Source organism: Hemicordylus capensis, chromosome 10 (genome assembly GCF_027244095.1).
Source record: "Hemicordylus capensis ecotype Gifberg chromosome 10, rHemCap1.1.pri, whole genome shotgun sequence".
Taxonomy (NCBI): Eukaryota; Metazoa; Chordata; class Lepidosauria; order Squamata; family Cordylidae; genus Hemicordylus; species Hemicordylus capensis.
In genome coordinates this window covers 526,033-550,746 of record NC_069666.1, presented here as the reverse complement: position 1 = coordinate 550,746, position 24,714 = coordinate 526,033, and the positions used below count along the sequence as shown (strand labels likewise).

Sequence of the window (24,714 nt, the reverse complement as noted above, 5' to 3'; positions counted from 1 at the left end):
TAATATCAGGGAGGGGCGAGGTCATGGGCATCCAAAGGGGGGCAAGAGGGGGCAGCCCCCCCCCCATTGAGCCAGTCCCATTGAATTCAATGAGGCTTATTCCCAGGTCAGTGGGTAGAGGAATTGCAGCTTTTGCCCTCCCCCTGGAAGAGGTTCTGCAGATACCCAGGAGGGCAGATGGCCCCTCTACTGACTGCACTGATGAAGCACGGGGCGGGGGGGGGTTAAGAGTAAACTGCCCCAAGGGCGTTTGCCAGCTGGGCAATAGACAAGCCGGATCAATCGATCAATCTGCTACTAAAGTAAAGTAAAGTGTGCCGTCGAGTCGGTGTCGACTCCTGGCGCCCACAGAGCCACCCTGTGGTTGTCTTGGGTAGAATCCAGGAGGGCTTGGCCATGGCCATCTCCAGCGCAGTCTGAGAGGATGCCTTTCAGCATCTTCCTATATCACTGCTGCCCAGTACAGGTGTTTCCCATAGTCTGGGAGACATACCGGCTAGGCACCGAATTAAATACCTTGACAATCTCAACACTGAAAACAACCCTCAGTTTTCTGGTTCCTGTTTATATGAAGATCAGCTTCCAATGGGGAGGAAGCCACGGGGAATGGGCTGCAAGGCTCTGCCCCACTCCTTGGCCTTCCTCAAGGCTTGGTAAAGATGCACATCTGAAAACACGCAAGCATGAATGCCTGGCACTGACTCCCATCAAAGTGGGCAGGCCCCTGGGCATCACAGACATTCCCTCAACCACCCTGACAAAATCTCTATTGTCGTGTACTGTAAATGTCTCTAATCTGTGCCCTTAAAGGGTGGGGGTGGGGTGGGTTCTAACTGTTGTCTGCAAGAGGGAGGCGGCTGGGGGGCTGCTTCATATACCAGCAGATACCACAGAGTGAGAGAGAGAGAGAGGTAAGAGAGCTGACTGGCAGGTAAAATGTTTTGCAGGGACCCTTTCCATAAGAGAAGGTATGAAGGAGACCCACCTGGGTCACCCGTATGGTCTTTCCTTTCAACATGCAGTCCCTGGCAGGCCACGGGTGATCTCTCTCTCTCTCTCTCTCTCTCTCTCTCTCTCTCTCTCTCTCTCTCTCTCTCTCTCTCACACACACACACACACACACACACACACACACACACACACACACACACACACACTGCGCCCGATCTGCAGAAGCAAAGCACTGGCAGAGGTTGCTGCTGCCCACCTGGAAAGTTCCTCCAGCTTGGACTTGGCGTAATCCAGGCTGTTCCTCTCCACGTGCTCGTGGGGCGTGTGCGCCAGCAGCTCATGCAGCGTCAGGATATACCTGGGAATCTGGGTCCAGGAGATGCAGGAGAGGTCAGAGCGGTGGGACGAGGCAGCCAAGAGCCAGGAGCCACGGAGTGGCAGAATTGTGGCACGCCCAGGGGTCTCCCTGCCCCACCACCCAGGCCTCCTCCTGGACAGGCAGGCTGGCGAAACACCAGGGCCCCCCTTGCTGGAGGCTAACTCCCCCCCCCCACCCGCAAGTGGCGGCCTGCTCCTCACCTGAAACATGGGATAGGTCAGGAAGGTCTCCAGGGTCCTCTCCTCGCAGTCGGGCTTGGCCTCGTAGTGCTTCAGCAGCTTGTCGAAATCCCGGTTCTGTTTGCAGTGGGCCAGGATCTGCAGGCTGTACTGATGGTTCCGGACAAACTCCTGGTAGATGTTGAGCATCGGCAGCAGAATGTCAAAGAGGTCGGCTGCAGGGAGAGGAGAAGCTGGGATGAGGGGCCGGGGCTCTGTGGCCGAGTCGGCGGGGGCTTCCTCAGGAGGCAGCGCCGAGGAGGAGCCCCACACCCTGCGTGGCCAAGCCAGCAGGCCACGCGAGGGAACGGCAGGCAGCGGGCTGCAGTCGCCACTCTAGGCGGCACGCCAACAGGGCGAGCATCCAGTGGGGCGGAATCGGAGCCAGTCTCCAGCTGGGATTCTGATGGTTTCCGACTCCGTGTGTGACGCTGTCAGGGCCACACCTGGCACCACAGGAGCCATCCATGACAGGAATCCTTGCCGTCTTTTTTATTTCCCCAAAGCAGCTGCGGGGGCCACAGTCTGGGCCTTTTCAGTTGTGGCCCCTCGACTCCTGAAAGAGCTCCACCATGCGCCCTCCATCAGTGTTTTTTTGGTTTTTTAAAAACACTCTTTCTAGAGAGGCCTTTCAATGTTTTATCTGCTGCTTATATCAGAAGGGTTCTTAGCTTTTTACTTATAACTTGTAATCTGAAACTTTTAAAATGTGTAAATCTTAATTGTGGTGGAGCTTTTTGTTTTGTTTTTATTAAGACAAAATATACATTGAGATCCGTCTTAGAATTCACAACATTCCAGGTCCCAAGGCTTAACAGACACATCCAAGGCGAAATTTAAAAAGAAAGTACCACCCCCTACAGAAAAAGGGGGAAAGAAGAGACGACACATGGGGCAGGGCTATTCGGCTTTCCAAATGCATGACGTTTAAAATCTGTAACTTTGAAATATGGTTTTCGCTTGGTCTTTTAACAGCTTTAATTTTATTAGTGTATGATTGTTTTATATGGTATCTTATTTATTAATGTTCTGAGCTGCCCCGAGCAGTACTAGTGTACTGGAGGGGCAGTGTATAAACAGTTGGAATAAATCAATCAATGTTTGGATCAGGGCCACAGTGAGGGGTGCCATTTGTGCCTGTAATCCCCCCCCCCAGTGAATAGCCATTTCAGATGGGCAGTTTGGTTTGGAGCCATGCAAAGAAAGGGCTAGCCCCCCTCCCCCATGCCCTGAACCATTCCAATCAGCCCCCCCCACCCCACCCCCTGTGCCCAGCCGGCTTTTATATTTGGATATGGAGTTCCTCCCAGGTCATGCTGTGTTGGTGGCACACAGATGCCTCCTCTTGCCTGCAGCATGAACTTGTGCCATCTTCTGGGTTTAGGGACCCAAGAAAGCTGGAGCTGGAGAAGACCCGCCCCTGCTCCTGTGCCCACCCTGGGGGCTTTCTAAGCTTCCCCAAAGCAACTGGGCCTCATAGGGGCTCCCCCCCCCAAAAAACCCCAAGGTCCTCAAATCAGAAACAGAAAACAAGCCCCAGAAGGCGACACTCACCCAGCACCAAGGTCGGCCAGCTGGAGATTCGAGCTTTCAGGCCCTGGTAGAAGATCTGATGCAGAAACATGATGGTTTCACTGCAAGAGAAACAAAGGAGGAGGTGAAACAAACCAGAATCCGAGAACTAAGGAGCAGCAGCAGCTGTGGGGGGCATTCCCCCCCCACCTCCTTTCCCTGGGTTCAAAATGTTAATGGGGCAAACATAGGATCCTGCAGGGGAAGAAAACAAAAGGCTGTTAACAGAAGGACAAAGGGTCCCCTTCCCTGAAGCTTTGCTGCTGTGCACGTCTGATGTTCTAGGCAGAGAAACATTGCTCCCAAATGTTAACAGCTGGGAGCAGCAGCATCTGGCCAGGAGGTGCAGGAAAGGCCGGGCAGGAAGCCGAGGAGGAAGCTGCTTGTACCGAGCCTGTCCCTTGGTCCGTCTAGCTCAGGACGGTCCACACGGACTGGTAGCGGCTCTCCCAGGTCGAGCTGCTGCAGAGACTGACTCTGAGACTGGCTGCATGCAAAACAGAGGCTCATTGCCCCCCCCCCAAGGGAGATAGCTTACAGCAGGCAGTGCGCGCACAGGGTCACCCATCCACATGCAAACCAAGGCAGACCCCGCTTAGCAAAGGGGGCAACTCAGACTCACTACCGCAAGACCAGCCCTCCTCCCCAACATCCAGCTAAGTGGCCTCTCTCCCCTTGGGGGGAAGAGCTCGCCCCAACAAAAGTCAGCTGTTCCCTGATGCTTTGGGATCTCAGCTACCACCTTGAGGTTTGCGTGGGCATCCCATAGGTTGGAAGGTCTGTATTTTTTCGTCTTGACATTGTGTCCTCTCTCTGGTACAAATGAGGCCCACCATGTGTTTTGCACACCTTCTGAGCAAGCAGCTCGATTTCGTTCCCAGCAGCTCAGGATGACTATGAACCCCCCCCCACACACACACACACACGAGCTGGGAAGCCAGAGAGCACTACTTGCCCCCACTCCCTCCCGTGGCCTCCCTCCTTTCTGTGGCGGCCGGCCAGCCAGCTTCCCAGCATGCTCTCCTCCTCTGCCACGTCAGCCTCGCCCTCTTCCCCACTCACCACTGCCACTGGCTCACCTGCCCTGCAGTCCTTCCGCTCTAATTAGCACTGAATTCCCATGCAGAGATTTGTCCCTAATTAATTCCACTCCTCCAAGGTGCTTCGTTCTTAAAGCCCCACTTAATTTCACAAGCGTCTCTCCTTCTGCAGGATTCAGATTTGTACATCTGCTGCATTTGCAATGCAATTACGCAAAGCGGGGAAACCCAGAATTCGAGGCTGGCTGTTGCTGAAGACATCTTGGCAGAGGAAAACGGCAACTGCTTCCAGCCTGCTTTTCGGCAATGCCCATGTAGGAAGGCTCCCACACATGCTCAGCCATTCTCCTTTGCAGGGACTTGTATGTCTCTTTTGGATAAACATCCAGTTAGGGAGAAGATTTTGGCCTCATTTTCTCCAGACGGTAAATTCTCCTTGCTGTCTTCCTCTCTGGAGGCTCCTGCCCAAAGTGTTGGTCCGATGTGACTCTTTCTGCTTCTCCTCCTAGGAAGGAGCAGTTGGGTCAAGCAGGAGGGGAGTTCTTCTCCTTCTCCTTCTCCTTCTCCTTCTCCTTCTCCTCTCCTCCTCTTGTGCATTCTCTGTTGGTACTTGATGAAACGGTTTCCTATGTGGCTGTTCCTCCTCCTCCTCCTCCTCCTCTCTAAAGACTTCCTTTACTCTGTCCTCTTCCACACTTTATACACAAAAGGTCATAGATCAAGGAAGGGCTGACACCAGAACTGCCATCCCTCCCATCTTCAGGGCCTTCAGGTCTCCGCTTCCTTCCATCATGGAGCCCAGCATGGTTTGTGGATCTTGGGACCAGACGAAGCCGTTGGCAAGTCAGCAAGCCGAGGCACAGGCCTAGGGAACGCTCCTTCTCTCTGGGATGTGCCATCAGGTCTAGCAGTCTTGCCTGTCAGGACCAGATCCCTTTCTTGGTCCCTTTTGCTTATGAGCAGCAGCTGCAGAGAAGACTCTGGCTCCAAGTGAATGTCCAGGGCAGCAGGGCAGGCGGGAGAGGACACCCCTGGGTCAACCCACCCACCCCACCCAGATCAGGTCACGCCCGAGACCCTACGCCCGCCCTGAGCAAGGAGGCTCCTGCAGCAGATCTCTTTCCAAGCTCCCTGGCTCTGAGCATCAGGAGTGTTCCAGTGTGCCGAGCCTCACAGGATTGACAGCAGGCTGCTACGTCTGTCTGCAGCTGAACACCAGGCGGGGCATTTCCTTCTGTTGGGAGCCAGCAGATGTATCAGTGGCCATCAGGACAGAGACCTCCTGGGAGAGGCCGGCTGAACCAAAGGAGAGGCACACTCACCTGTGCACTCACGTGGGTGAGCCCTTGCTTGGAACCGGGGCCCAGAGAGAGACTCCTGCTCAACCCTTTCGGGTGGGCTTCAGTCCAGGGCTACATGCAACTCTTTGGACGGGAGGACAGTTTAGCCAGTGCCTTCACCCACTGGAAGCAAAGCCAGCCCCACGTTGCTAGGAAGTCACTCTCAGTCACATCTGGGCATGTGCGCAGGCACACACACGCAAGCACACACCCACCCCGATTATCTCATTCCTTAGAGATAATTCAGGAAGCTGCTTTGCTTTGCTAGTGTTCCTGAAGAAGAGCATCGACTTATAGTGTGCTGGCCTTCACAAGCAACATCCTGGTGCACCTCGGAGGTCTCCCCTCCAATTGTTCCTCAGAAAGCTCCCCTTCCCCTTCCCCTTCCCCTTCCCTCTTCTGCCTCTTAAAGACTCAGATATCTGCCAGGGTGTTTTTGGTGTTTTAACTATGCAATAACGGCATGCGTTTCCATGCTTCCTGGTGCAGGAGTTCCTTCAGGAGTTCCTCTATCCCAACCATGATGGGGGCAAGGGCTTCAAGCCCCATGCTCTGGTCCTGATCCAGATTTGGCCTCTGCCAAATCCTAAACCTAACCCTATTTCTAGTCCTGTCTCTAATTGCATCTGACAACTTGAGGTTACACTTCAAAACCTACTTCGGTCGGCAAATCTGTTTTATAATCCTACTCATCCGAATAGATAGTCATCCAGTTGCAATATATCACATTGTGTCTTCACACAGTATGTGAAAAAGATCGGGTCCTTCACCTGCCCCTGCCTTTGGAAAAGGAAAACGATGTGAGGCATCCTGCCCCACTCGCCCCCAGCCCCCCAGCGCTGCTCACCTGTTCAGGAAGATGCTGCTGACGTCGTCATGGGTGATGGGCGGCTTCTTGGAGCTGGCCGCCATCCTGAGGGGCCGCAGGAAGTTGTTGACCAGGATGTGCAGCTGCTGCACGTATTCTGCCTCGGCCTCCAGCATGCTGAAGACCACCTGGTTCCTCTTCCTCATGCTGTCGGCATGAGGTGAGCGGATGTAGTCCTGGATGATGGTCTTCCATTTCCTCCGGCACAGCCAGCCCCGCAAAAAGCTCTGGACCTGTTCAAAGAGGAACCCTATAAGATGGCACCAGGGGTGCAAAGCCAAGCCAGAGTCAAATAACCCCCAAATTACTGGGTGAGCATCTGGGGTGCAGCCTGGAGTCTGGAACGTGCCCAAAAAGAATCACAGGAAGCCGTCTTCTACTGAGTCAGACCCTCCATCCATCTCACTCAGGACTGTCTATACTGATTGACAGCAGGCCACCAGGGCTGCAGAAGAATTGTTCCCTCCCTCCTCAGAGTTGCTGGGTTTTTTGTTGTTCTTTTTGAAGGGAGGGCTTATTTGGAGATTTGAGGAGCAGGCCTGCTGTTGACCCTGAATCAAGTCACAATTTCCTGTGCACTTGCTTCTGTGCCCTTGTCATTCCTCTTCAACCTTCTGATTTGTATATGTAGTGACCAGGCTCCCCTCCCTCTAAAGAGTTAACCAGAAGTGAATCCTTGTCTTGACTGACAGGCTGGTGACCTACAGAGATCGCCCAATCAGTCCACCAGAGGGGGTGGGACCTAGAGAGCTGTTGCTGGGAATTCTGGGAACAAGAAAGGACGTTCGGTGCTGGAGGAGCGAGGGGACATGTGGCAATGGAGTTTGATGCAACAGGATGCCTGCAGCTCTTGGAAAACAGAACTGCCGGGGCTTTATTCTCAACTGGACTTTGGTGAGTTCAAGGAAAGGAAGCTTTGGCTTTGACTTCGGAAAGATTATTTTAGGGGAAAGGTTGTTTAGTCAGACTTCATGTTAGAAATTTATATTTCTTTGTGTGTGTGCTCTGCATATTCTGGATACTGTTCTATTGTAGTTTACCTGCAACATAATTGAAATAAGAAACACTAGCCTACACTCAATACACCTAGGGTGTTGCAAAAGCCTCTGTAACCATTAAAATGTACATTAAGACAATCTATTTTTTAAATCCTACTAAGTTTTCTTAACTGTATCTAAAAGCTGAGAAAGCCTCAGATGGAAGCAGTCTGCGGTAATTGAATAAAACGGGGGGGGGGTCTTTTCTTTTTACAAGCCTCTTTTGGTTTTTAACTCAGGTAAAGGGGGGAGCAAAAAGGGATTTCTCTGGTGCAAACACATCTTTAAACGTTTAGCAATTATCAGTTTTCTCATCACGTGTAGGTTTGCATGTGGAAGATTCTTGTACTTGTACAACAGCCAAGTTAAGAGAGTTTGTTTCTGGGTTATCCTACCCCAAGCCCAGAGAGTTTCTGTAGACAGAAGGGGTGTTGGCAGCAGCATTTGGACCTACCAATCATTCAGAATAGTTTTAGGAGAAGCCTAGCCAGGCAGCTCAGCAGGGATGATTCAGCATTTCTTTCCCTTATGTGAGCTTGCTTGAGACAAAGGCTTTAATCCACTACAGGATAGCATTAGAGGATGATCAGGGATGCCTGGCTGGAGCCTTCTTCCCACTGCTCATGGCAGCACACAGGGCCTTCACATGTCTGTGTATGTCTCAAAGGTCCAGACTCACCTTCTTGATCTTCTTGATGTCAATGTCATCATCGTTCGGGGTGCTGGTCTGATTGGAATGGATGCGCTCCTTGTCTTTGAGCAGGGCAGCAATCTGGGGGGAGGGAGAAGTGGGATGAAAGGGAAGGGGCCTGGCTGACCTCACATGGGAGAACAAACATACATCCCCTCCCCCACCCAGTAGTGCATGTGGAACTCTAAGCAACTCCACGGAGCCAATTTCAGCACCAACCAATAACAAATCCATACTACTCCCAGCAAAACAAAAGATCAATTTCCTTCCATGTTAGATGATGGAGCCTCAGAGCATGGCCTGTGGCTGTGCTGGTGCCAAATGCAGGAGGCACCAAGTGTGCAGGATGAGGTATCATGACTGGATCAGCTCCGATCTTTGAATTTCTCAAGGTTCCTCTGCCTAAGGAAGAGTTCCATGAAATGCAAAGGCATGCAGAGTTCTACACTAGTCTCATCCAGAGAGCCTTGCCATGAAAAGGATGGAAGGAAGTCCTGAAGGCTTGGCCCCAAGAGTGGAGAGGCCCTAGGCCACTACCGCTGTGGGCGGTTACAGAGAGCCAAGGCCTAGAAGTCCTCTGGGCCAAGCACACACCTGCTGGCACTTTCTGCTGGCATGGTGAAGCCCTGCTGCTCCGTGCACGGCTCCATCCAAGGTTGCAGGCAGGAGTCTCCCTCAGCCCTCTCTTGGAGATGCTGCCAGGGAGGGAACTTGGGACCTTCTGCTCCATCCCCAGAGGGGCATCTCTTCCTGGCTCACATTTCTAGTCTCCCCTTCATATGTAGCCAGGGCAGACCCTGCTTAGCTAAAGGGACACGTCATGCTCGCCACCACCAGACCACGTATCCTCTCCCTTTGCACAGGGGGCTTTTATCTGCCTTGATTGACGTAAATGGCATTTTAAAGCCATGGTTACCCTCCAACAGCATCTGGGGTGGCGCTGCTTAGACGTTTCACCACCCAGCCAGTAAATAGGATTTCAGGCTTTGGCCACAGAGAACTGGGAGCTGGGGGTGCAGGGTGTGAGGGGTCGAGGCCCCCTGAAGGAACTGGCACTGCAGACCCCCCCCCCAATTTCTGAGAGGGGCAGCGTCAATTTCTGAGCAAGGGAAGCTCCTCAACAAATGGAATTCAAACATGCAAAGGAGCTGGGAGGTGTCAAAGTATGATTGGCTCACATGGGAACTGACATCACCGCCACAACCAATCCAAGACGCCTCAAAGTGGCCGAGCTGTCTGTCCCTTCCAAAGATGCGGGCTTATCCTGGGGTTGCCCCTAGCAACCAGATGCAGTGCAGTCTGCCTTAGAGCTGGGGTATTTTTAAACCTCCCCCCCCCGCGCTTGGCCAAGGGGGCACGCAGCACACTGAGGCTGCGGCGTGGAGGAAGGGGGAGGGCTGGCGTGGGTTCCTCGATCTCTACTGGGGGTCCCAGGAGCAAGCAAGAACTCTAGGCTAGGTGAAAAGACACCCCCCCACCTCCCTCTTGCCTGCCTCCAGCCGGGCCCAGAGATGAGGGCTGGGCATGCCCCACCCAGGTCCCCACACTGCCGCGGAGGCTTCCGCTGGCAAAAAGGAGCAGCAGGCAGCCGGACCTGGCCGGTGTGGGGAAGCAGCAGGGAGGGTTTGGGGCAGAGGGCAGATGTTGTGCTCCTTCCAGCCCGCGATCTCAAGGGCCCTGAGGATGTGGTCCCTTCCTGGAGCCCACTGGGCAGAGTCAAGGAACAGGCAGCACTTGGAAGAGGGGGCCGTTTGTTAGGCTTCTTCTTCTTGTTGAATAAACAGCAACCTATTGTTTATGCACATGTGTGGGAAGGGAGATGCCAGGATCCTATCCTGTCCTGCTGAACATGTTGGAAAGTGGTTGTGGGAACCGGTTTCGTTTCCTGAAGTGCTAGTATGGAAGTATGTTATGAAACACACTGGGCCCCCACCCCCAGGGGCAAATGGGGACTGGTGTGTACAAAACTGACTCTGGACAGTGCCGGCCCTTTTGCTGAGTCCTGCCGTGAGACGGGAGCTGCAGCCTGCTCTGAGTTGTGGGTCCTGCCATGTCTGGGGGAATCTTTCCCCCTAACTCTGCCAGCTGAGCTGCGGGCTGGCTGCAAAGATGGGCCATTTATCTGTAATTAGGAGGGATTAAGCAGCAGGACGTCTTCAGGACCGGAGAGCAGCCTAGCGAATGGCTGGAGCAACCTCTTGGCAGCCTGGGGAGCCCACCCTGGCCAGGCTGCTGCTAGAAGGGCTGGGTGGGGGCTGCCTCTTCCCTCCTAGATCATGCTTAAAGTAGAAGATCATTTGATCTGCACTTCCAAGAGTCTGAGGGAAGGGGAGAAACAATGCAAGGTGCAAGGACATGGATTGGGATGGAGACAGACAGACAGACCCACATGAAGCATTAGCATCCTGGTTATTCCTGATTCAAGAAAAAGTAAAGTGTGCCCTCAAGTCAGTGTCGACTCCTGGCACCCACAGAGCCGCCCTGTGGTTGTCTTGGGTAGAATCCAGGAGGGGTTGACCGTTGCCTCCTCCCACGCAGTATGAGATGATGCCTTTCAGCACCTTCCTATATCTCTGCTGCCCGATATAGGAGTTTCCCATAGTCTGGGGAACATACCAGTGGAGATTCAAACTGGCAACCTCTGGCTTGCTAGTCAAGCCATTTCCCGGCTGCACCATTAGGTGGCTCTACCATTCCTGATTACTGGTTTCTGATTTCTGTACCATGCTGTGCCCACGGCTGCTTCTCCTAATCCTAACACAGCGGACCTCCAGCCTGAAACTTGAGGGCCTGACTGGACTCATGGAATTCTTGCCCTGGGGTTGGCTGCCTGCTGCTGGACTAGGGGGGGTGATGCCCCTTTCAGAAGAGGACTCTCCCGGCAGGCACTGGAAGTGATGAAGCCCAAGCTCCTTCTGGACGCTGTGCCTTTGGCCAGCTGGCCAAGTCCCACTCAGCTGTCTCTGCATCCCAGCCAGGATGGCAGAGAACGGAGGAGGCATGAACTTCTCATGCACGACCCATTGTCAGGGAGGGTCACACCATCAAAGGCCAGACACAGCAGACAGAGTCCCTCCCAAGATGCTTTTGTGAAGCTGAGGCAGGCCCTCCTCCATTCAGCAGAGAACTCTCAAGGGCCCTCTGTGTGTGTGTGTGTGTGCGCGCGCGTGCGCATCTGCCCCAGAAAGTTCCTTGGCAGGGACATTTTTATCTGGGGTGCCCCATATCCTCTGCCCCACTCCTGAATATGCCCCCTCATCGCGCCTCTCCATGTGCAGAATGCAAACGCGAAACCCTCTGCCAGCAGGCTCCTCCAGCGCAGAGGAGCGCGGCTGCTCCCTGCTGCTCATGAGGCCAGGTGGATGCCGGGACAACGGAGCGGGGCCTGGAATAAGCGACCACGCAGTTCCTTTGCGCTGTGAATAATCCGCACGTTTGGTGGGCTGGCCTCCATACCTCCGATTTCAGGCGCTCCGTCTCTATTTCTCCATCCTCAATTTGTTGCCGAAGTTGCTTAGCAACCGTTTTCTCCGTTTCCACAATCTGAAGTAAATGGAGGTACTTCTGCATCAAGGCCTCGTGCTCTGTGGCCAGAGTCCTGTAACTGGGGACGGAGGAGACACAGCCATGAAGACAGGCCCTCCCCGACTCCTCCCTTGCCTGCCTGCTCTAGGCTCTTGACAGCCCCCCGCCCGTGCAATGGGGCAGCCCCCCACGGCACTTTGCCTTTGCCAGGAACATACATGCACATGCCCATCTGTGCGGGAGATCAGGCCTCTGGCTTGCAGTCACTGCCACAGATGTCTCTCTGGTAGCACCTACTGCCAAGGTGTTTTGAAACGTCTGTGGTGGAGAGGCCCAGCCAGGCCATCAAGAGACAGCTGCTGCAGCCACAGTGCAGAAAAGGCACTGTGCAGCTCTGGTCCTGGGAAGCACATGCCCCCCAGCCAGAGTGTCTCAAAGGTCTCCGCATTCTCTCTCACCTGCAGGATCATTATTTGCTGCAAGGCAAATCATACCAGTGACAATAATGCCACTCTTAATGCCAGTTTTGAAACCTTGTATTTCATAGTCCATAGTCAGGGAAGGGAAGGGCTAGTGAAAAGGACTTCGGGCAGCAGAACTGGGGAAGACCCTCCCAAGATCATGGGCACCAAGGGGCTGATTCAGCAGAATGCCATTGCTTTTGTTCAGCATGGAATTTGCTACTTCAGAAACTAATGTTTGGATAGGCAGAGTTTCAGCCACATTTCCAATCATCTGTCACACACAGTACTGGACAATTCCTCGGTGTCCCTGACTGTAGCTTTGTAGGGTCAGGCTGAGAGAGACCGAGAGATGGGTCCAGCAGCACCATGCAGTGAGCAGGGCCCATCTGAACATGGCCGATCTCGCCACATCCAGCCCCTCAAAGCTGCACCTCTGATGCACAGACTGGGCCACATTCTGCACGTTTAGAGGCCAAATCCCAACACAACTGGCCTTGGGCACAGGGCAAATCCAATCCATGTCACAGCTGGTCACGCACTGTGTGCCCACTGGTCGCTCATCAGGGGCACTGGCGTGGGCCCCAGGACAAGCCATGAAGACCCCCGCCCCTGCCTTCTCCTCTCTCCATGTCTTTGCTGCAGAAGAACTGCAAGGACGGAGCAGTGGGGGGACGTTCTCTGCATGCCTTTTCTCTCACTCCTATGCAAATAATGTCACACACGCCTGCCCCCCCAGAGCAAAATGAGAGTGGTTGCCCAGCCGGCGGCTCCCCCCAGGGCCATCTGCCCCCACCATGCTGCATTTCGGCTGCGCCCCTGAAGCCCCCAGCTCTGCCTGGGAGCCACATCCATTGGTAGCACCGAAAGGGGACCACAACTGATCGGGCTGCATGGTGGAGCATCAGCTGGTTGCTGCTCTGTGTGACCAGCTGTGATACCCTCTCCAGTTTCCACGTCCCGGTCTGGGAGTCATGTGGATCGATGGTACGAAGCCACAGCAATCCGTGGGAGATTCTGTGGAATCTCTGCTGACTGTTACAGAGATGAAACGCAGGATCTCGCCAAGCCAGTGGGAGAATTCCCCGGCTTCTCTCGGCTTGTCGGCTTAATTCCCTCCAGACAACCACCACTGAGGGGGAAGCCAGCTGAAGTCCGACTAGGCCAGCTTGAGTTCACAGGTTTTAATGGGGCTCAGTGTGTCTCACCTGACACTGAAAGACAAAGCGATCAGAAAGGGCCAAGTTGCTTTAAGGCTGATGTTGACTTGTGTGAGGAAGCAAATTGAGACTCGTTAAATGAGGGGGGAGTTCTTATCGTATTTGCCAGAGGATGCATATCGCAGAGTCTCCAAGGAGCCAGGCCACCAGATTTCATTGGCTAGTCTTGTGGGGAAGGGGAGAGAATGCCCTCTGATCTAATTCTTGATAAGGCAGCATTTCCAGGAAAATGAAAGTGACATTTGAAAAAAGAGACTGCCACGCAAATGTCAAGGATGAATCCTCCTCCCTGGCAGCAGTGACTGGCAGCACCCCAGGGGCGCGATGCAAGGGCAGGAGGCAAGATCCAGGCAGAGGTGTCGCCCGGATCCTCCACAAAGCCACCAGCCCCTCCTTGCTCAGGGCCAAGGCCAGAGCCTGGTGAGGGAGGGGCGCCCCTCTGGCAGGGCAGCAGACCCCACTCCAGCAGCTCAGCCCCCTGGCTGCGGCCTCTCCGCTTTCAGCACCTGAGCCCACTGGACAGCTCCCTGGCCTGCCAAGGCCTCCTGCTGCCCCCAGTTGCCCCCACTGCCCTGCCCCCACCCCCGAGATGGGCTTCTGAACGAGACCCAGGATCCCCTTTCCCAGGGACTGGGGGGAGAGCTTGCCAGAAGGCATTACCTTGCGTGGCTAATGGCTGCCACCCATTCGTCACAATCCTTTGCGTCCTCCGTCCTCAGCTCCAGGGTCTTCTGGTTTTCATGGTTGAAGTTTACAGTAAAGTAATGCTGTGAACACGAAGCAAGGATACGTTACTGCTGAGTTGCCTGACCGAGCACCTCAGACAAGCACTGCTGGCGTTTATATCAGAAGCACAGAAACCCCCCAAGTGGTTCAAAGGTGACGCGGTTCCTCTCCAAGGAAAGCACCTGGAAGGCATCCCCCAACCCCTGCTGAGCTGGAAGCTGCAATACCTCCCTCTGGCCATGGGCAGTGGTGGCGCTGAAGAGCAGAAGGTTAGCCCCCCTTCCCCCAGCCTCACGAGGTGGCCCAGGAGATAAGGCACAAGTACCTGGGTCCTGCTACTGCCAGTCGCTCAGGCAGCGTCTCAGCCCAGGGCATCCAGAAGTCGGGACTCTGGGCCAGCAGCATTCTGCCTCCCTTGCTGACCCAACTGTGCAGAGCTGCCAGCCAGTCTTGAGCAGTTGCCTGCTGACCCCCGCAGGCCAGTCCCCTTGCACCTAAGCCAGCCGCCCTTGGCCTCAGAGCTCAGCCACGCCACTTGCTGCCAGGAGCAGCAGCCTCCCCTCCCCTCCCCTCCCCTGTCATCTCTGGAACTTGGCCCTTGGCCCTGAGGCTGCTGCTGCCTCTGCTTGGCCCTTGGAGCCTGCTGAGTGGGCACTTGCCTCTTCAGGCCAGACTCCTCCTCGCACCTCAGTCTCCAAATGCCGGGGGCACCCCCTGCAGCCCAGGGTGAGACCACCAGCCCCTCAGCCCCTGCAGCCACACAGTGGGGGCCCCTCTTTCCCCTGGGGGCTCACCTGCAGCAGCCCCACTTCCTCCCTGGACTTGCACAGGCTGGCAGGGGGGGGGCAGCGAGGGCAGGGGGCCTGCTCTGGAGAGGAAGGTTCTGCAGCAATGGCTGCTTTGCGATTCACTGGCACAGGGAGGACCCGAGGCCTTTGTGTGGGAGCATGCGAGGGGCCAGGATCCCCCCGCCCAGAGAAGCAGCGTGCCACCTGCCTGCCTCCCTCCCTGCCCCAGAGGAGGCCCCTGGAATCCAGGCTGCCACTGCTGCTGCTGCTGCCGCCCTGGATGGATGCACCGCGGCTGCCCGCCTGCCATGGACAGGAGCAGGATGAGGCTCAGCACGGGCTATTTTTAGCTCCCCGTGGCATTGACTGCATTTGTGTTAATTTTAATCAGGGAGGCTTCTCCCCGGCACAAGAGGCTTCTTGCCGTTCTCGCTGGCTGGCTGGCTGGCTCTCCTTCCCTGCAGTCTCCTAGGAAACAAGTGATGGTCTTTGAGGCCAGAGACTGCTGCGCCGAGTGGCTGGGGAAACAAACCAGGAAGCGCTGCTCCCGCCCGCCTCTGGCTCCCACTCTCTGCCCCACCATCGTTTCCAGGAAGCCAGAGCTGGCGGGGGGGGGGGCTTGTGCAGAGCAGGACCTCCGGCGGGTGGTGGGTGCCCCTCAGAACGACCAGCCCAGGAGCCTCCGCTCCCAAAGAAACTTATCTCCTGGATGTGTTATTTCTCTAGGTAAACCGCTTTGGAACCTTGTGTTGGAAAGCGGCATAGAAACAGTCGTTGTTGCTGCGGCGGCGGCTGCTGCTGCTCCAACATCAGCCAGGGCCAGAGGGGGCTGGGCAGAGCTCAGCAAAGCAGGGGGGGGGGGCAGAGGGGCCTCCTGCCCATGAGACCCCTTCGTCCCCCCCTGCAGCTGCTGCTCACTCTCAGCAAGGCTGACCCTCCGTGTCCTCCGTGCTTCACTTGCAGTAGCAGCAGCAGCACCGAGAGAGAGTGAGACTTGAGTCCCCCTGGGCGGGGGGGGGGAGTGGGGTGGCCATTGTGGCACGGTGTGGGGCACGCGTGGCTGCCGCCTCTGCCCAAGGATGCTGAGGACCCTCCGCCCCCGTCACTGGGCACCTGCCTGTCATCAGCCCACTCGACTTGCACTGCCAGGCTCATCCCACCCCCCAGGCGGTCCTTGAGGTGCACCCCTCATGGGGCTGACTCCCCCGCCTGGGGTGCCGGGCTGGAAGAAGAGTCCTGCCTTTCCCTCGCCTTTGGGACATGGCGGCAGCTCTTGGGACAGGGTGTGTGTGTGTGTGTATGTGTGAGGTCCCCAGCTCTTTCCCCATAGCCGCTTGAGCAGTGGGAGGGGGGCAGCTTAGCCCCTTCCCTTCCTGCCCTTTGTTATAAGGTACTCCTGTGGGGGGGTGTCTCTCGGAGCAGGACCCCTCAGCCGATGGCCCCCAGCAGCAGCACCAGTGCTGAGTGCTCTGCTTCCTTGGCCAGCCCGACCAAACTGAGCTCCTCTGTGGGTCAAGGTGCCCCCGAGGAGGCTGCGGTTGGCCTGAACCTTGTCAGATGACCTCACGGGCCAATCCAGTCCTGCCAGGCTCTCCTTGTGCTGCCCACCTCCCCCCCCCCACCCTCCCGCCCGCCCTCCCCTCCTTGCCTGCCTGCTCCAGCACCTGAACACCACCAGCCCACACCCTTCACCTCGGGCGGATTTCCACCTCACACAGCAACCAGACCCCCGCAGCCCTGGAACCCACAACTCTTCTCTGGGCTGGGCTGAGGCCTTAGAGTTGTCTTCCCTAATCTGCTTTCCCAAGAAGAAGAGCCCAGCAGCTCCCAGGGCCTTTTCTCCCCACACAGGGAGAGATGCCACTTGGAGAGGGCAATTGTGAACGGGAGGGGAGGGTTAAGCTGCCGCCTCTCCCTCCTGCCCTTCCTCCTCTCATGCTGAGCACCAGATGCAAGAGGCATAGACCCCTGCGGTGCCCCCCCAGTGAGACATGGAGAGTGGCAGGAGGTGCCCTACGCCTCGCTGCTGCTGCTGCTGCTGCCACCGCCACCACCGCCCTTGCTCGGTTCTCCATCCCAGTCTCTTGCCTGGCTCTGTCCTTCAGCCTTGGGATGCTCCTGATCACTGCCCCCCCCCCCCGCACCATGATGCTGCTTCAAGGGCGTTTTGCTATGTACAACTTCCACAGCAACCTCCACGCCTTCCCAGCGAGGCTGAGCGAGCGGGGCTTTTCTCGTCTAAAGATAGCCCTCCTCCTTCTCCTCGCTGATTTCAGAATATGATTCCAAGAGGAGCGATTCCCCTCCTCCTTCCAAGGAGACATCCACCGGGCCAAATTCTGCCTGAAGGGTCTAGTGGCCCTCCCCACCTGCTTTCTTCTGGTCAGAAAGTGCATAATCATTGTTTATTTTTAGGATACCCAAAGACCCTAGACGCTGAAGGAAGAGACAAGGCAGCACCTTTTCACACGATACCAAACTGGCGTGAGGTGTGTGTGTGTGTGTGTGTTGGGGGTGGGCATCTGCTGCTGCTCAGGTGAAGCTTGGCCAAGACAGCTACTCCCTTGTGAGCACCATCTCCTTCAAAGGCAGGTCATCATCAGGTGAACCCCAGGCATCTGTGGGGCTAGAAGACGGATCCCTCAGCTCTGCATGCTGCTGCCCCACAGACCACCAGTGCCAGTCCATAGGAGCCTTGTGGCTCACACACACACACACACACACACACACACACACACACACACACACACACACGGCCCACCTCCCTCTCCTGCCGCAAGTGAACCTAGGGCCCTCCCTCCAGCCCCCAAACCCCACTGCTCCTCTGCTGCCCTCTACAGCCAAAATGAACAGGTATGTTGCATTTCATGGAGAACCACGTACTGTACAACTGAAGCAGAAAAGCAACCAAAGCCACAGACAACAATAAACCTCTTTGCATCTGGATAGGAAGCTGCCTTCTACTGAGTCAGACCTTGTTCTGACTGGCTCAGTATCAACTACTCTGACTGGCAGTGGCTCTCCAGACAGAGAAGGGTCTTTCCCGGCCCTGCCCGGAGATGCTGCCAGGGATTGGGCCGGGGACCTTCTGCAGGCCAAGTGGGGGGGGGGGCCCTCTTCCGCTGAGCTGCGGTCCTTCCCCCAAACATAGGTTGCCTCCTACTGAGCCAGACTCTTGGTCCATCGGGCTCAGTACGGTCTGCTCTGACTGGCAGGGGCTCTCCAGAGTGTCAGGCAGGGGTCTCCATCTCAGGACTACATGGAGATGCTGCTGCCAGCGGCTGAACCGGAGGCCTTCTACAGGCAAAGGTGTCCTGCAGGACTTGCCGGTTTCGAACCTGCACTTTTTGTTCGAGCTGTTTAGATGGGGTCCTGTAATTGGGCCTGTTCCATCTTCTTGACGGATGAAACGCGGGGTAAAGTGCCTTTCCTTGTTCGATGCTAAGTTATCTTGGGAGGAGGCCGCTTTGGTTCCATGAGGGTTTTCAAGATGTGCATCTGTTAATATTTAACTGATTAATTCACCTGTTGGTGAAAAGCGAGACAATTAATTGGTGAGTCTGTTTAATTATCTAGGAACCATGATGAGAATGGCACAAGGTGGTGGGGAGGGGGGAGCTGGGATATGGGCCCCTCCCTTCCTATCAGGCAGCATGTGGCCTTCCTCCTGCTCGGGGTGTCCACAGGACCAGGTGTGAGAGAGAGAGCAGGTGTGTCTTCTGGCCGCAGCCCACTGCTGCAAAGATGAGCATGACAGGTGAGCCCGGGGGGGGGCGCTCCAGCCCCTCCCTGGAGGCCCCCAGATGATGTGTGTGTGTGCTCAGGGGGTGGAGGGGTGGTGGGAAGAGGCTCCCTTGATCATAAGGCCTGTCGGCAGCAAATTAGAACATCACCACCGTGGAAATCTCCCCAGTTCAGGTCAAGGTGGGGAGGGGGATTTTTCTTACTCCAAAGGCTGCAGCTAGGAAAGGAAAGCAATTTTGTCTGCTTGATGTACAGGCTAGGAAATGAAATGTGCTAATTTAATGTCAGAGGCCTTCAGTCTGCAGCAGGCTCCTTGTTGGCAGAGGGGGAGGGGATTCACGCATATTCCTCAGGCAAAAACTCCCCAATTCAGCTGTATTCGCCAGGCAAAAACAAAAAGGTTATTTGTCTTTTGACACGAGTAAGGCCCCCAGGTCCTCTTCCGGTTCCGAGGCCAGCCTGGTTCTGTGACAATAGCCCACAATCAACAGCTCAGGCCCCGTTGGGGGGGGGGGCTCATTTAATTGTGGCTGAAGGTCAGGCTCCCAAGCAAGCTCATCCCAGGTGAAGTGCCCTTAGGAGCATAGGAAGCTGCCAGATACGGAGTCAGACCCTTGGTCCATCTAGCTTAGTATTGTCTTCACAGACTGGCAGCAGCTTCTGCAAGATTGCAGGCAGGAATCTCTCAGCCTCCTCTTGGAGATGCTGCCAGGGAGGGAACTTGGAACCTTCTGCTCTTCCCAGAGAGACCCCCTTATTATCCCCTGAGGGGAATCACTTCCAGTGCTCACACATGGAGTCTCATGCCACCAGGGCGGACCCTGCTTAGCTAAGGGGCCAGGTCATGCTTGCTGCCACAAGACCAGATCACAAGACCACGAGGGCCAACCTGGCATCTCAGTCAAGGCCACGGCTGGTCTGGGCACTCCAGCCACCAAGGCCATCCCAGAGGGGAAGTGCCTTGACTTGGGAGGCTGGTGCAGTGAAGGAAATCACTGCAAGGACCCCTCGTGTCTTGCCATGGCTGGAGGGGCGGCACACTGCCTTCGGTGGGCCAGCAGTGGGCGGGAGCATCATTTGACCAGTGTATGGAGGCAAGAAGTAGCCATGGCCGTCTCTAAAGCCTGAAAGAGCCTCCGCGCCTTCACCTCGGCCTTCCAAGGACAGGTCCCAGCAACATATGCCATGGGGAAAGAACTCCCCGCTTGCCGACATGATCTCTTGAGGGTCCAACAGGCTTGGTAACGTGCCCATAACAGCCGGGCTCTGTCTGTGGCAGAGCAAGCCGCTATCAGGAGCCGCTTCTGTCATGCCTGCCTGTACCCATCACTGGCTCCTCCGGTCAGAGCAGCCTCCCCCAGGGAGCAGGTTCCCATCCAGGCACAGCTCAGGACCAGACCTCCCTTGGAACCCAGATGCTCTTCCCCGAGCGGCCTCATCATCCCCTGAGTGGGGGAATCTCTGACAGTGCTGCTCACACATCAAGTCTCCCATTCATATGCAGCCAGGGTGGACCCTGCTTAGCTCAGACCAGCTCTCCTCTCTAAAGACACCCAGGCCTCAAACAGTTGGGTGGGGCCAAAAGAAGACTCTGAAAACAGAGGAGAGGAGAGCTGGTCTTATGGTAGCAAGCATGACTTCTCCTCCTAGCTAAGCAGGGTCCACCCTGGTTGCATATGAATGGGAGAGTAGAAGTGTGAGCACTGGAAGATCTTCCCCTCAGGGGATAATAAGGAGGGTCTCTCTGGGAAGAGCAGAAGGTTCCAGGTTCCCTCCCTGAAAACATCTCCAAGATAGGGCTGAGAGAGACTCCTGCCTGCAACCTGGGAGAAGCCGCTGCCAGTCTGTGTAGACCATACTGAGCCAGATGAACCTATGGTCTGACTCAGTATATGGCAGCTTCCAGTGTTCCTATGACCCCTCCATTGCTCCCCATGAGCTTAAAAGAGCCATACCAACACACACACACACACACACACACACACACACACACACACAGAGGAAGGGGGGATGAGGGGCAATGTTGCCTCTCCAAGCCTACTTAGGGACCCCCACCACCACCATCCAGCAGGAAGGCTGACTATAGACCTGCCAACAGTGGGGATGGGGGTTAGGGGTGGGATAAGGTCACACCAGCAGTGCAACTTCTCTAGGTAGCAACTTCCAGTTATTAATGTGTCCTAAAGTTAACAGGGCCCCCCAGCTGTTGAAATGTCAGCAGAGAGCCCCGTCTTTCCCCAAAAGCTCACCCTTGTGTCTGTCCAAGATCACGCCCCCCCCCCAATACCTGCAGAACGAGGTTCTCGCGCTTGCTGCTTCAGCGGGTGAGTGGAGCTGGGTCACCTGCCCACGCTAGGAGGCCTGTGAGGGGCCTCAGCGGACCCTCGCCTCCTTGCCCAGGAGTTGGTTGGGCACGGGCAGGCTGGCTCCCGGGGAGGGCCTTGGCCTGAGATGTCCTGCCAGGGTCTTACTGAAGCAGGCCAGACCAGCCACTCAAGGCCTGCACGGAGGAGGAGTGCTCTGGGGCAGCTACCAGGGGCCCAGGGCTGGGGGTTGCCTGTGAGAGGCTCTGGGTCTCCCGCTCAACCCTTCGGCAGCTGCAGCTCCGCCCAGGACCCAGGGCCGGCCATGCTCAGGACTTTGCTGGATCGGCCTGATCCCAGGCCCAGAAGGGGATGATGCAAACACTCACACCTGGGACCTCGTCCTCGGGCTAGCAGGTCCTCCTTTCCCCACAGCCTCCGTGGGGCTTCTTACCAGCCAAGACCGGGGAGCTCTCCGGAGCCTGCCGGTCAAGAGAATTAAGGCGGGAGGGAGTGCGCGGGGCGGGCGGGGCGGGGTTGGGGACTGCTGCAGAAGGCCCACTTCCTCCCTTGCTCCAGCAGGGGCGCCCTTGAGTTTCAACTTGCTGCCTAATTAATACGGCTGGTTACCCCTAATGTAGCAAAACATGTTCTCCTGCCCAACTTAACTTTAATTAATTGCCTGGCCGGAGCGGGCTGGTCCTCGAGGGTAGAGCGGGTTGATGGGGTGGGGGGTGAGCAGAGAATCCCAGGCTCGCCCTTGTGGAGCCCAAGACAGGACCTGCTGCAGGCACTGCAGCGCCGGAAGGCTGGTGGGGTCCGCTGAGCTCCCTGAGCCGGGTGGGGGAGAAGGCGACGCGGCTGGGGCCAGCCTTGCTGCAGAGCTGGCGCGCGCAGCAGCATCGCAGCCTCCCGTTCAGCGGGACACGCACGTCGGAACCTCCAGCCAGCCGCCCTCCGCATAGCGGCCCAAGAAGGCGCAGAACCAGGAGGAGTCCCCCCCCTCCGCTAGGCAGAGCTCTCCCCCCCCCACGAGCCCCAAGCCCCCTCCCCGCTAGGCAGCGCCCCCGCCCCCGCGCCCCCTCCCAGGCACTCACCTGCTTCTCGAGGGGGTCTTTGGGCTTGGGCGAGGGCGCCCGGTCGCAGACGCAGCCCTCCAGCAGGTAGAGGCCGGCGGGCCTGGAGCTGGAGTCGCTCTCGAAGTAGAAGAGCATGTTCTGGAGCAGCGCGAACCACTTGGGGTGCCATTTGGTGTTGTCGGAGCTCCGCTTGCTCAGGTAGCCGCGCCGAGCGCCGTCCTTCTTGGCCAGCAGCCCCAGGTAGACGGCGTGCCCGTCGTTCAGCCGCATCCCCTTCTGCATGGTGGAGCTGCTCCGGCTGCTGCTGCTGCTGCTGCTCGTGGTGCCGCCGGGCGGGCGGGCGGGCTGGCCCGCGACGCCGCTGCCGAGCTCACAGCCAGAGTGGCCTTCGCCGCCGCTGCTGCAGCAGCCGCCGCCGCATCCTGCCCTGCTCCCGCGCTCCCGGCAGGGTCCCCCAGGCGCGCCGGCCCGCCTGGCTCATGCCCGCTGCAGCCGCCGCTGCCGCCGCTCAAGCCGCGCTCCTCCGCCCGGGCGCCCGCAGCAGCAGCAGCAGCAGCAGCAGCGCCTCCTCCTCATCGCCGCCGCCGCCGCCGCCGCCTCCAGCTCCTCCGCGGCCGCCTCAACCGAGAGTCAGGTGACCAGCAGCACCGCGGACAGCGGCGCGCGGCGCCCAGAGCCCCGAATCAGCACCTCGGACAGCGCAGGGCCCCTCGCTGGGCGGGCGGAGCAGCCTCCCGCGAGCAGTCGCGCTGGCGTCGTGCCAGCTCCTGCCCAAGCAGCCCCCCCCCGTCTCCCCCCGCCCCGCGCCGCACACGCCTCCCGCTGGGCTCGGGGCGCTGGAGCTTCGGCTCGGCCCGAGGGCGGCGCGGGGCTCTTCCACCCCAGGCCAGGAGGGCTCCCGAGGGGCAGGAATCGGGCCGCAGAGGCCGGGCCACGAAGAAGACGCAGCGTGCGGGGGCTGCCTCCGCCGCCGCCGCCTCCTTGCCCGGCGCTCCCCCCGCTCCCCGTGGCCAGCTGCCTGGCCCCACCACCAGCCAGAGCCCCTCTGGGCCCGGGAGCCCGCAGGTGCCGCGGGATTAAGATGCTGCGGCAGCGGCTGGTCCCGAGAGCCGGGGTGGGGCAGAAGCGCTTCGCTCGGGAAAGGAGGCTCCCTCTCTGGGAGGCGCTGGGCCCGCTCCCCTCTTGCGCCGGAGCGGGAGCGCATTTGCTGGGGAGGGAGCTCCAGGGGCGCCCGGCCGGCAGGTCCCCCACCCACCCAGGTCGCCAGCTGGCGAGGGAAGGAGGGCCTCCCTGGGCTCCAAGCCCAGCCCCTCTGCCCCCCCCCCGGGAAGCGCCGCTCTTCGCTCCCCGGCGGGCGGGAGCCACGCAGTGCAGCACTGCGCAGAGTGACCGTGACGATACTAGCATTGCATAGGCCCCGGACCACAGCACCTCCGGGGCGCACACACACACCCCCAGTCAGAGATACACGCAGCGCACTCCCTTGGCCCTCAGTCAAGGGCTCCCCCCAAGCCTTGTGTGGCCCGCCTGGGCGGCACCGCTTCTTCTCCTTCCGACAGAGCCTTAAGGGTCCTCAGCAGGCAGTCCAGCAGACCTGCTCACACACAGACCAGGCTCCGCTGGATGGCAGCCATTCCTCAGGAAGAGGACGGACCACCACCACCTTTGGGAAGGTGCCCAGACAGTTCCCTGCTGCCACCAATCTGGGTGGACCCAGCTGTTGTTCGAGTGGCAGTTGTTCAGGCCTTTGTGTGGCAATCCCTTTGCAAGGGGACCCCTCCCCTTTCTGCCCTGCTTTTGTGTGCAGCGGAGTGGGGGTGGATTCCTTGCCTTTCTGGAACAGGCGTGTCACATTTCTGCCCCTCACCCAGGAAATGCTCCACTCTGGACTACATAACCCGTAAGCATTTGGCAAGGAGAGCGTCTTCCTTCCTGCTTGAGCTCCCTCATTCACTTCTGCGCAGGATCTCACCCTGGTTCTTACCAAATATAAATGGGGGGGGGTTACGGCTCTGCTCACCCTCCAACCCACCCAAAGGTGGAACTTGGCAACGTCAATCTGAGCCTATACATACAAATGCTTGCTGTGAACACTTATGCTGAAAGATGGATTCTGTATCACTAGCAAGCTCTCCTCCATCATTCCAAACCAGAGAAAGATGCTGTCAGAAGCGGTCAGTGTTTCTGTTCCGTGAAGAAGAGATGGCTCCGGCTTCTGAACCTGTGCCCAGTTTCCTGTGTTCCCCTGACACTGTAGTGCTGCGTGCAATTTGGGAAGCAATCAATGCTGGGGAGAGGGGGGACCACTGCCCAGAAGAAAAGGGGCCAGCTGGGGCAGGAGGATGCTGGCTCTCTTGCTGCTGCTTTGGGGTCGTGGCAGAAATCGTCCCCCAGCACCTAAGCCCCCCCCTCCCCTTCTTGGCATGTGTGTGTCTTGAGGTCCAGAAGCCGCCAGGAGCGGCACAATGGCAAAGGTGAGCCGTGGGGAGAGGAGAGGGCCTGGCCGACTGCCTGGGCCTGGCCTGAGAGCTCTCGAAGACAGCCAGAGAGACCAGCTCCCTGCAGGCTTCCCACTCTCCCCTCTCTGACCCAGATCCTGCCTTCTTTAAATAGGCTTGAAGAATGTCAGGGAAATGATGTCAATTAGTTGTGTTTTGACTAAGAAAAGAAAGTGGGTAATGCTCTGAAGACTTTAATTAGGTCATGAATCACTATGGTAACATCTAGGAATTGTCTGGGAGCGAGGAAGGGCACGGATGGCAGCATCCGGAA

At 57.3% G+C, this 24,714-nt stretch overlaps 1 protein-coding gene across 5 annotated transcripts in view; it reads right to left on the bottom strand.

Moving 5' to 3' along the window:
• RASGRF1 (Ras protein specific guanine nucleotide releasing factor 1) overlaps positions 1–22,658 on the bottom strand; it is a 42,187-nt gene extending 19,529 nt beyond the window's left edge. The window contains exons 1-8 of one of the 5 annotated variants that reach the window (XM_053272395.1): positions 21,961–22,658; positions 13,963–14,069; positions 11,553–11,700; positions 8,085–8,177; positions 6,348–6,601; positions 3,103–3,182; positions 1,531–1,724; positions 1,208–1,317 (exon numbers count right to left, since the gene is read on the bottom strand). In XM_053272395.1, the coding sequence (XP_053128370.1) occupies positions 1,208–1,317; positions 1,531–1,724; positions 3,103–3,182; positions 6,348–6,601; positions 8,085–8,177; positions 11,553–11,700; positions 13,963–14,069; positions 21,961–22,224 (1,250 nt within the window). In that variant the 5' untranslated portion in view covers positions 22,225–22,658. Of the gene's footprint in view, positions 1–1,207; positions 1,318–1,530; positions 1,725–3,102; positions 3,183–3,862; positions 4,117–4,199; positions 4,241–6,347; positions 6,602–8,084; positions 8,178–11,552; positions 11,701–13,962; positions 14,070–17,699; positions 17,800–21,960 lie in introns of those variants that run through there. The other 4 variants (XM_053272396.1, XM_053272399.1, XM_053272398.1 and 1 more) reach the window with 4 other exon arrangements.
• Between the last annotated feature and the right edge of the window lie 2,056 nt (positions 22,659–24,714).